Genomic DNA, 12,517 nt, shown 5'->3' on the forward strand with positions numbered 1-12,517 from the left:
CCCTGTGGACTCGTTTTAGAATCCTGACCTCCAGAATTCTAAGGAATAAAGAAGTGTTTTTTGGAAACACCAAGTTTGTTGTAATTTGTTACATGTCAAGAGGAGACTAACACAGCTGGACTCGTTAACATGGCAGTGGGAGGGCTCAAAGAGGGCTCAGGCCTAGCTCATGGGTGCCTGCCACTTTCTATTGGCCAAAGCAGTCCCAAAGCCAGCCCAGATTCAAGGACTGGAGAAGCACATCCTACTTTATAATGGATTCTATCTCTCTCAACTCTTGGAAAAATCTGTGAACTCCCACTGGAAAGATGCAGACAGAATCATGGCCATTTTTTTTAATATCACCTGACCCGTAAGCAACTTCTGATATTGGTTTCTTTTTCACTTCTAGGAACACAGGGAACATGGGCATCTGGACATCTGGCACTGATATATTCCTAAGTATCTGGGAGACTTATGTGTTTCCAAGAAGCCCTGGATGGACGGGCTTTATCCAGCATTTGGGAGTTTGCTGCTTCGTGGCTTTCATTTCAGTGAGCCTTCTCTCTGTGGCCTTTTACTGGTTTCTGCCATCCGTCATAGCATTCACCACCTCCTGCATGATCTTGTGTGTTCTGCTGTGCTGCTCCAAGCATGTACGATGTTTTGTTCTTCTCGTCTTTCTCTCTTGTGGCCTCCGTGAAGGCAGGAATGCTTTGATTGCAGCTGGGACAGGGATAGTGATCTTTGGACATGTGGAAAATATTTTTCACAACTTTAGAGGTCTCCTGGACAGTATGACTTGCAATCTACGGGCAAAGAGCTTTTCCATCCATTTTCCACTTTTGAAAAAATATATCGAAGCCCTTGAGTGGGTTTATGGCCTTGTCACTCCACTGAATCTATTCGACGACATTGTTTCTTGGAACCAGACTCTAGTGGTCTCTCTTTTTAGTCCCAGCCATGCCCTAGAGGCACAAATAAATGATACCAAAGGGGAAGTCCTGAGTGCATTGCACCATGTAATCACCATGACAGAGGTGTTGTCTTCCCTGGGTCAGAAGCTACTCACCCTCGCAGGGCTTCTGCTCATCCTACTCTGCACTGGTCTCTTCATGAAGCGATTTTTGGGCCCCTATGGCTGGAAGTATGAAAACATCTACATCACTAGGCAATTTGTTCGGTTTGATGAAAAGGAGAGGTATCAGCAGAGGCCCTGTGTTCTCCCACTGAATAAGAAGGAACGGAAGAAATATGTTGTGATCCCATCTTTGTGGCTGACTCCTAAAGAAAGAAAAAACCTGGGGCTGTTTTTCCTCCCCATCCTGACCCATCTCTTCATCTGGGTGCTATTCGCAGCTGTGGACTATCTGCTGTATCGGCTCATTTTCTCAATGAGCAAACAGTTCCAAAACTTGCCGGGGCTTGAGGTTCACTTGAAACTGCACAGAGAGGTAGGGGTTCCAGGCACTTCCCATAGTGTATCAAAGCTATTTGTCAGTCTTGCAAAAATCTGGAACCTCCTGAGTCCAGGCAGTGTCTTAATTCACCTTTGGGTAACTGGTACCTGGCACAGTGTCTGGCACATAGAAAGAGTATGATAGGGGTGGGTTAAATTGAAGTCCTGGTGTCAGAGTATGATTCTGTATTAGTTTCACAAGTTGGGTAGCTCTTAGCAGCTATGTGTCAACAGAGAAGATTGAGGGCTTTGTGCACCCTATCGTCTATCTTTTCTTTTCCATTGTTCCCTCTGGCAGTTTGTGATTAGGTTGACATTTCAGAGGATCTGGATATCGTCAGATGCTTACCTTTAAAAAAAAAAAAACCACAAAACTCTGGAAATTTGAAGTTGAATTGGGTGGAGCAAATGTGCATGTGCACGCACGCATGTATATGTGATACAAGCTTGGTTTAAGTACACTGTCCAATGTGATGAAAACACCAATAGCTTTCTCCACCTTTCTGATTTGCTCCCTTCTTTATCAGCTGCTGGGGAAATCACAGACGGAAAATGGCAGCCAGGTTACTTGTACGCTGTCCTCTGAAAACTATCCTCTATGTCTCTGTCTTTCAGTGTCTGAATTGTCCTGCTCCATTCATATATTTCCTCCTCATTGCTTCTGGCTCAGCAGATCCAGTCCCTAGGCTTCTACCCTCCTAATCCTGGGCTGCTTCTCAGAGTTGATTACTTTGAGCTCTCTACTGCCCCTGAAGAATTCAGTTAATTACAAGCACCCTGTTGCTCTAGATATTTGGAGCAGGGTGAATAATGAAAATAGAGCTTCAAATGATGCCAAGCAAAAATCTTGGACATGCTTGATCTTAGGGGTGGTGGTGCGGGAAAAGGCCTCTCTCCTTCCCCTTATTCTCCTCTCTTGTCTTTCCCTCTCAATTCTCCCTTGTTCTCTTCATTTTGCTTTTCTCATGTATTTTTTTCTGCCAATATCTAATGCCCATGCCCTTTTTCAAATTCTCACTTGTTTACACAGAGGAGGAGAAAAGCAAGTTCTGCCTTCCCTTAAAATCCCCAAGATTTCCAATGAGAACTTCCTGACACACTCACCTTTAGGCTCTGCTGTGATGATGTCTAGACTGCAATGGCCCCATTGTGGGGCTCACATTTTTAGGGGAGGCCATGATGTTCACACAAAACAACAACAGGATGGTGGGCACTGGATCAGATGTGAGTCTGAGACTGCTGTGGGAGTGCCTCCTGAACTCTCTCCTGCTGTGCTTGGGAGACTGTGCCACTTCCTTCCATGTGACTGGCAATGCCCTGTGCTGATCCTAGAATGCCCTTGGAGGCTCCTGGCCTTCTCTCTTGCAGCAGATTTGCAAAGGAGAATTCAAAGGAAGAGAAACATTGGCTCAAGGTTTTGCCAATATTTCTCTCACTTTCATACAATTTTAGATAAATGTTTTAAATGCAGATGGGAAATGATCCAAGTTAAGCTAGCTCTATGGGTGGGCATTGGAGGTAAAAATAGCCATAGTTTCTAGTTATTGAACACCTTCAAGTGCCCAGCACTTGACTAAATTAACTTTTCAGGACTATCTGACACCAGAGCCTGCCTTGCGTCCATTACTCAACACTGTCTTAGCAAATCGTTTACTTAAGAGAAGTAAACATGTTTTAAATCATTGGGGTACCATTTAGAATATTGCCTGGCATTTTGAAAGAGTGAATTTGTCTTCTACATTACCCTCCACCAAGCCCAAACAAAAATGTTGACTCAATCTTTCTGAAGCCCTGACTCTCAACTGCAAAATCCCCAGTTAGATTTCGACACTAAATAGCTTCTTCCAGACTGAACACCCGCTGCTTGCTCATTGCAGTATTGCTCCTCACTGACTCAATCGATGTGTTTGTTTCTTCAGTAGTATTAAAAAGAATGCATGCCTTTGCTCTGGGGACTGAAATCTCTATTTAATTGTAGACTGACTACCTTTTTAATAAGAGGAGAGGAGAGAAGAGGCAACTCAAATGTTTCCCACTGGTTAGGCAAAGATGTGACTAGAAATTTGTGAAATGGTCCCAGGTTTGGGGATAGATCCAAGATGGATATGGGTTCTATTTTTTTTTTTTTTGATTAGTCATTTACTTCTTTCTGGCCCCAGGGCACTGTGGAGCTAGGGTGATAATAACTTACTAAGTATTCCAGTCTGTAAGGTTAATGCTGCATCCCCAAGTTGTTTAATTTACACTGGGAGTAGTTTATTCACAGGCAGGGTCTGGTCCGTTAATTCCTGCTTTACCAAATTAGAAAACAAATCCACCGAGAGATTAAATGACTTTCCCAGGTCAGGGGAAAGAAAGAGCTGAATCAGCAAACACTATTCTTGCTGGTAGATGGACTGGGTGGCTCAATGTCATCTTCTGCTCTCTGTGTCTGTCTGCCAAGGGCAATGGTTTGTTCTCTTGTTTTCAAACAGGAAGAAAAGCCTCCAGAGAGATGAGAAAATGCTCTATTTTGTGTGTGTGCATGTATATGTGTGTATGTTAACATCACACCTCGTCCCAAAATGCTCTATTTTGAAAACCTCCTCCAACAAGATTTCAGAGTCTCCTTCAGCAAAGGGGACTTGAAGGATCAACATATCAACCTAAAAAAATGATATCATACATTAAATAAGAAGAATCCACCCCCACCCCCAAGATCCAGAAGGTTGATTTAGAGCATGATCTAGTTCTTTGTGACCTTGTGATTGCCGAAAGGGAGCTTGTCTTGACATGCAGGTATGCCTAGGTCTTCAGGGACACTTTCATTAGCTCTCTGATGCCCTAAGTGTAGAAAGAAGTATTCCATGAAAATGGCTCATTCAGTTACATTTGTTAGACTAAACAGATTTCTCTGCCTTCGTCTCAGAGCCTTCAACAGTCCAACTTATCTGATGTACTTCTCTCAAGGGAATCTATGTTCCCACAAACCCACTTTGAAAAACATTGCCATATTTACAGATAAGACGCATCCCTTCTACTTTGCTCCAACCATAACACACATAACACTAGTTCCTCTAGCCAAAGCTCCCTTCATATTTGAAGATAAATGCTGTGTGTTGCAAGGAGGTATTGAGACTAAGGGGAAAATGTCATATATATTGATAATTTTAATTTTTCATTTTAGAAGCAAGGAATTCAAGATATCATCCATGATTCTTCCTTTAACATATCTGTATTTGAACCCAGCTGCATCCCTACACCAAGGCTCCTTCTGTCCAAGACATGGATTCTTCTCAGTATCATTCTTGTGGTATTAGTGATGCTGGGACTATTGTCCTCCATCCTGATGCAGCTTAAAATCCTGGTGTCAGCATCCTTCTACCCCAGTGTGGAGAGGGAGCGCATCCAACACCTACATGCAAAGCTACTTAAGAAAAGATCAAAGCAGCCAAAGGGAGAAGTCGAAAGGAAATTGAATCTGTACTTTACAAAGGTAAGGCCAAAATGGGGTTATAACCCATAATTAAGCTAGTGTTGAGTTTGAAAAGAAATTGGAAAGAGGATTTCAAAGCACTCCTCAATTTCACATCAGTTTTTATATCCTAGCAGTGGATAGGACATTTGGGGAAAAATAACAAATGTTCACGGCTAGGGCTCTTAGCATTGTGACTTGAATGCTGGTCCAGAGAAGTCTACCAGATATCTTTCAAAATATTGATTTCAAGGAAGTATATTTGTTCATATTGTAGAGGGGCTACTGGGAATGTCTTTATATTGGCTATTAAAGGACAATGCTCAGTAATATTTTCTTTCCCAAGTCAAGGAGAAAGAAAAAATATGGAAGTATCTGTGACTCGGTAAACTTCAAAGAATTTGCTCATTCTCCAGTGTGTGCGGTTATCAGGGCTACCAAAATGAATCTGCCTAATGAACGACAAACTGGGTCATCCTTCCTCAAGGGAGGATGGAGGAATACGTACCCTATAGGGTAAAATTCATTTGTGTCACAGACAGGAATCATTTGCATCATTGTGATCAGCCTTCAACAACTTACACAATTGGAAAATAGTTGATAGCCAATGAGAGACCAAGAAAACCCCCAAGGATAAGCTTTTCTATTCCTTTCAAAGCCTATGCAATTTTTCCTAATACTGGTAATTCCACAATGAAAAGTTTATGTAAGAGGACCTTGAAATGACTCGTGTGTACATTCACCCACTTTTCAGATTCATTTCTGGCTTCCAGTCCTGACAACAGTTAGGAAGAAACACATGAACACTGCAGCTGAAGACAATCTATGAGAGACACGGATCAGCAACTCAGCCCCATGCACCAGCCATCTTCCTTGGGTCAACTGTTGATGGTGTTGATGGTCACTGATCATGCCCAACTATAGAGGCCTGTGTCACAAGGTCCTACCAAGGGGTTGTATTTGCAGAGCTACTTTACTTCCTGTGGTGATACCTCCACACTGCATAAAGCCAAATGGATGAGGTAAATGATTTTGTGATCTTTCTTCTAGAACACATGATCTGGACTACGTTCTGGAGCAACAGGACTACCTTCAAGCCCCTTGGTGATGAATATCAGCACAGAGTTTATTCAAAGAAAAAAGAAAACAATTGAAATCTCTACTACAGTCTCACCAGCAAATGCCAAAGAGATCACACATGTATAAAGCCAGGAGGGAGAAAAAACTTCCTTGAGCACTGTTTCTATCACCTTGAAAGTACCAGAATGGGGAAATTAAAAAAAAAAAATTGGTGTTACTAGGTACTGAATTCAGGGCCTTGCACTTGTAGGCAAGCACTCTACCATTTGTGCCCCTAGTCCTTTTTCTTTTTTAGTTTGTTTTTTCAGATAGGGTCTTGCGCTTTTGCTCAGGCTAATCCCTGAGCTGACCTCCAACCATGATCTTCCTATTTCTACCTCCTGAGTAGCTGGGATTACAGAAGTGTTCCACAGTGCCTGACCCTAACATTATTTTTTACTTTTTAACTTTTCATTTTGCAAACTTGCAGACTCACAAAAAAATTGCAAAAATAGTGTTGATGAAAAAATAGTATAGTGTTCCATTTGCCCTTCAACATCATCTCCAAATGTTATCATGTTACATAATCATAGTATAACTCTCAAAACCAGAAAAATAATATTGAAAAAGAGCTTACTTAGTTTTTTCCAGCTGCCCCACTAATACCCTTTCTTGGTCCTTGATTCAACCCAGAGGCCCACTTGCAAGTGGTTTTGCTGTTTCCTTACTCTCATCCAATCAGAAACGGTTCCTCAGGCTTTCTTTTTCTTTCATGACCTTCGTATCTTTGAAGAGTACTGGCCAGCAATTTTGTAAAATGTCTTATGTTTCCCATAATGAAACCCAAGCGGTACATTTTGAGTGAGGATACTACACAAGTCCTGCTGTGCCCCTCTTCCTGCCCCATAGCAGGAGGCACATGTTGCTCACAGGTGTCACCGTGGGGAAAGTTACTTTTGATCATTGGGTTAAGGTGTGATCCACTGGCTTCTTCCACTATAATTAATTAACCATTTTTCCCTTCGTAAGCAGTAAGTATCTTGTGGAGAAATACATACTTTGAGACTGCAGTCCTCCTGTTTCTCATTATACTTTTACCCCCTAATTTTAGCAACCACAGATACAAAAATTATTACCATGGTGATCAAAGAGCGATTTTCTATTTTCACAATTTCTTCTATAAATCTTAATTGTAACCCTACTATAATGAACAGCTACTCACCAAAAGCTACTTTTTTTGAGGAATAAACTTTGGTTTTGGCATAAGAGTAGTCATTTTGCACATCCTATCTCATTAGTGCTTCACAACAACCCTGAGAGGTAGGTGTTACTGTTATTTCCATTTTATAGATCAGGAAACTTCAGGGAGGTAGGAAAAGTATTCTAGAAAATGAAGAGCCAAAGAAGGACTGCCTTCAGAGGCTCTGGGATGTGTGCCCTTGTAGAAGACTTTCAGTTACATGCATCTCTTTCCCCTAATACTTGCTGGGGAAAGGACTATTTCCCAGCTCAGCAGGGCCATGGTAACAGTGACTCTGACTCTCAGTGGGATCTCACAAGGTCCCAAGAGGTTCTCAGATGTTGGAATCCAAGGACAACCAGTCAGTACCTGCTGGTACTTTGAAAACTGGGACAGAGCATGGTCAGGGCTCTCTCCCTCAGTCTGCAGCCATGGCTTCAGAACCCCTGCCACCTTCACTCCTCTTACAGCACTACATCTTTATCAACCCTTTCAATAACTTTTCAAGGCAGGCATCTTATAGAAATGGGTCAAAAAATGGCCTTTGTGTAGTGACCTCTAAGTGGTTTATTTCTTCGCTGCCAGCTGAGACCTACTAGCTCAAAAGCCTGCTCGCCAGTATCAAATTTTCACATGTTCAATTCTTTTAATAATAACTGCAAGTAAGTAGATGTTTAGCTCTCTAGAGGCTTCCCACCTTGCATATGCTTAGAAATCTCACCACACATCTGTTGGCAATCAATAAGAAATAGCTTTGTGGTTCTAAGACAATTGCCCACGACAGCCCTGGCAGTTCTAGCCATGCTGCTAAGCAAACTCACCCAGGTATGCAACCTGTTCCCTCAATCCTTCTCTCTCTGGGGTAGGGATGGGGGTAGTTCTCTTAACCACTTCTCTGTTGGGTGGAACTGCCTTGATGCCTCTGGGTGGTCACATGTTATGAGAGACCTCCTCCTCCACACAGCCTTATCCAAGAGCCACCTGACAAAGCTTATTGTGTTAGTGCCTCTCAAGGTTATGACTTTTTCCTTGATCAATCCCCTACAAGCTATTATCTCTATTTTTATTGTTATGAGAATGAGGTGTGGGCAGGCCAGGTAAGTCCTTAGCATGTCATAGAATTACAATGCAGATTTGTGGGAGTCTATTGACTTGGCTTAAGTCAGTTAAGAATGGAGAGATCAACTTGCATGATCAGTGGTTCCCAACGTGGTCCCAAGCAGTAATTCCTAAGGCATGTGAGTGGAGTTCTAAACCTCTATGGTTTTAAAACTTCTATGAACCCAGAGACTCTGAGGTCACTCTTCTGGGATGGGCCCTGGCATGGGCACGTTTAAAGATCTGTGGTGATCTAATGGACAGCTAGAATTGAGAATCACTGCTCCAAGGACTCTTCTAACTACAGGTCTTCAGTGGTGAAGTTTCATTAACAGCAGGAGCCTACATTAGAAATGTGTCTGATTCAGCCAGCCCCTCTGCTCTTTCATAAAAAGATGGATGTGGAGAACATTATAGTAGATTTACATGAAATTCATAAGGCAGATTGGGATAATGCAAAAAATCTTTGAGAAACTCTATAATAAGGAGATATCTTTTACCTGTGTCACCCAGAATTAGACCATGGAATAATTGTATCTGTAATAATCACTAACATTGTGTAGGGTCAGTTCTAAGCCCACGCTTGGGTAAATGCTCATACCATTGGTATGAGTTGCAAACAAAAAAGGTTTGGAGAAGGCAAAGATGCATTTGTAATTTCGATTTGTGTAAACATTGATGTTTTATGCTTCACAATGTTTTTTGTGTGTGTTTGTTTGTTTTTGCTGTACTGGGGATTGAAAGTGGGGCCTCTTGCATGCTAGGCAAGCACTCTACTACTGAGCTACATCCCCAACTCCTGCATCTTCTAAACAAATAAATGTATGCATTAATAAACTTATATAATGTATGAATGTGTGTATTCATTTTTTATTTATTTTTTTACAGAGAAGAGAATGACCCCACATTAATTAATCGACCCATGAAAAGAATTAAATGGGTCAGTTTTTAGAGAGAATTGGTTGCTTTTAAGCTTGTAATTCCTATTAGTTAATTACCTAGCCAACATCAGCAACATCTAGAGCAAACATTGAAACAGAAGGTGCTAGGCTAGTGATGTCCAGAAGTTCACCTTGGCCCCTGCCGTTAGGACACTTCCAATCTAATCAATAAAAATATATGTGGCTTTAGATAAGTGTCAAGGGTACAGGACAAGCAGTGTTAGGCCACTGTGTCTGGGGTCTCTGCCTCTCTTATCACAAATATACAGTTCATGCTCTTCTCTGTAGGAAGGGCACCACAGGCAACGGTAAAGGGTCTTCATTTCCTTGAGCTCAAATCTACCTTTCAAAAGCAGCAATCTCTTGTTTCCAATGACTTTTAGCAAGTTACACAATTTGCCCTTCATCTGAAGGGCTCCTCCCTGGGAAAGGCAGATGATAAGAAGGTGCTGTCACAAAAGGCAGTTTTGATCTTGAAAACAGGATTTAGACTTGCTCATTATGGCCAATCTAACTTGGACATAAAATGCTTATTTAATTGCAGCTTATCCACTTTAGATTTAAATGAATGGTGAATTAAATTCCTTGAGACATCTATTGTGAGTTGTGCTCTGTTAATCTTGTACAGGCAGAAAGATCCTGTCCAAGATAATTTCATAAAGCTTTCTTTTTTTATCTTTACTTTTAATGGTCTATGAAAGAAAGTCTATTTCATTAAAGTCTAAGTCCCCATTTCTCATCTCACGAATCCCAATTTGGTGACCATATTTTGCTAGGGTCTTTTAGTGCCATTCTCCATATTTGCTGTTAGTTGAGTTTCTTTTTGAGAGTAAGATGTAGTCATGCTAAGCACTTTCATAGAAATAGATTTCTTTCTTTGTTCTGCTTGGGATGTTAGACGTTATTGTTCCTCCTCTTATCTTCTTTCTCTGCAGAGCCTAATCAATCATAATTAAAATATGGGATATATTCAAGTCTTCACACTTCATATATTTTTGTCTTAATTCACCTAAGACAGAGAAACACATTTCTTACTTGAAGGGAATAGGAATTCGCTTTCTCACCCAAAGCTAGTAATAGTGATTTCTCAATACACACAATTGAGGTCAATTACTTAAATTATGCTATGGAAGAGAGAGAAATTGGCTGATCAAATGAGTGGGGGTGGAATGTATACTGAAAAGCCTGTTACATTAGGGTTAGATCACCCTGACACTATGCAAAGGAAAGATTTAAATTAACATATAGCTGAGACTCCCACATGTCCTGGTTCAAAGCCCCTTTTGGTTTTAATCCACAGTGGTTGTGATCACACTTTTTAAAGCTGGAGAGCAAAGGGAATGAGTAACAGGATAGAGGCAACATTGTTTGTATCTTCCAAATTTTCAGTATGTGTGTGAATTTCATCTGGATACTCAGAGGGCAGGCAAAAGTCAGGGTTTGGATTTGTCATTGCAGCAGTTTGTAAAAATGCAAAAGGAAAGTGAAAATGACAGTGACAGAAATAAAAGTATAGCTAGCTACAGTGTCTGCAGTTAAAGTGGAAAGTGTTTGCACCACTCTCCTGGATGCAGAAGAAATACACTGTGTGGTGTGTGAGGTGTCCCATCCCTCCCCTCAGCCTCATTTAGCAAAGACAAGGACTGAGGTGTTCACTGACCACAGCATGGGTCTCAGGAAGTGGACAGCCTAGAGAGCAGCAGTAGGACCAGGAAGGCAGGAGACAAAGATGTAGCCCTCGGTCGCCCACCTGTTCCCTAGAGAAATGGGTCCTAAAACTGACTGACAGAGTTTAAGAAAATAAAATTGCAGATTCCCAAACTGAAACCCTGACATTCTGACTTAGGTAGCTGGGGGAGGATTCTGATAATCTGTATGCTAGAGAACTTCATGAGTGATTTGGACAATTAGGCCACTTTGAGGAGCACTAATGTAGAGAATTTCAGCAAGCCTTGGAGACGAGGACTTGTTGGTTAAATAAAAGCACATCTAGATGACATCTATGTAATTAACTGTGGATATTCACAAAGGACTTCCACCTACCTGTTCCTGAGCCATTGTTTCTCTGATAATGCAAAATGCTAATTGCCTGTCAAGAAATACATTGTCCTCAGATTCTGCAGTGCAGCTCACCCGTCTGTACAAATGCGCGCCCAAGCAAAAGCCAAACCTGCAACGATACCAGGAATCAGTGTTTCCTATAGGTATTAAATATTATTTAATAACAAAATATTATTAATTATTATTATTTTGGTGATACTGGGGTTTGAACTCTGTTTCATACTTGCAAGAAAGGCTCTTTATCACGTAAGCCACCCCCCCCCCGGCCCTTTTTTGCTTTAGTTATTTTTCTGTTAGTCATTTTTGCTAGGCCTCCCACACAGCTGGTATCATAGGTGCATATCACTACACCCAGCTTGTTTGTTAAGATGGGGTCTCACTAATTTTTAACCCTAGCTATCTCTAAACAATGATCCTCTTGATCTCTGCCTCCTGGATAGCTGGGATTACAGGCATGAGTCACCATGCCGGGCCCCAAATATTGTTTTTTAAGTTAAGCTATTTCCATTTAGATGATGGTAGATCACATTTTTTTTAAAATGGAAGGTAACCTGGCTATGAAAATCACACGATATAACAGAAAAAATTCAGAGATTTTTAGGATGTGGAGGGCTGGATTTAAAATCTTTCTCTAATTATTAATAATATAAATTTAAGCAGGATAGATCTATTTTTTTGAACTTTGATTTAAGGGGCTTGACCTATCGTTCACATAGCATTTTTTGGGAAATAAATGGAATGATATGTGAAGTGTCTAGAACATTCTCTATTCCAAATTAGATAGCTGAATGAAGTCTCCTTCTTTTTTCTTTCTTCTTTCTTACTGTTCCCTGTCTAGAAGTTCTTTTTTTTTTTTAACTTTTACAATAGAATCTAATACAAAACAAGTAAAAACAGCAAAGTGTGACTTCAACCAGGCTTGATATACAACAGAGACTGGCAAACTTTTTCTGTGCAGGGCCAAATAGTAACTATTTTAGGCTTTGCAGTCATATGGTCTCTGTTGCAACCACTCACCTCTGCCATTGTAGTGATAAGGCAGCCATTGACGATAAGTAAATTAATGGACATGTCTGCGTTCCAATAAAGCTTTATTTACAAAAGCAAGTGGTAAGTGAGATTTGACATGCAGGCTGCAGTTTATCCCATAATGCAGAAAGACTTTAGAGAAATGCACAAGTTGATGCAGGACGTGATGCAATGGAGATTCTGAAGGGGAGGGGGAA

At 41.1% G+C, this 12,517-nt stretch overlaps 1 protein-coding gene across 4 annotated transcripts; it reads left to right on the plus strand.

Annotated features, from left to right (window-relative positions):
* Positions 1-404: 404 nt before the first annotated feature.
* Dcstamp (dendrocyte expressed seven transmembrane protein) lies at positions 405-6,299 on the plus strand. 4 transcript variants are annotated; one of them, XM_020167687.2, is made up of 3 exons: positions 405-1,433; positions 4,605-4,913; positions 5,647-6,299. In XM_020167687.2, exons 1-3 carry the CDS (start codon positions 405-407, stop codon positions 5,719-5,721), a joined length of 1,413 nt encoding a protein of 470 aa, XP_020023276.1. In that variant the 3' UTR covers positions 5,722-6,299. The 4 variants fall into 4 exon arrangements, with proteins under 4 accessions (XP_020023276.1, XP_073923050.1, XP_073923051.1 ...); XM_074066949.1 differs by having other exon boundaries at positions 4,608-4,913; XM_074066950.1 differs by having other exon boundaries at positions 4,773-4,913.
* The last annotated feature ends 6,218 nt before the right edge of the window (positions 6,300-12,517 follow it).

This window comes from Castor canadensis, chromosome 3 (genome assembly GCF_047511655.1).
Source record: "Castor canadensis chromosome 3, mCasCan1.hap1v2, whole genome shotgun sequence".
Classification (NCBI taxonomy): Eukaryota; Metazoa; Chordata; class Mammalia; order Rodentia; family Castoridae; genus Castor; species Castor canadensis.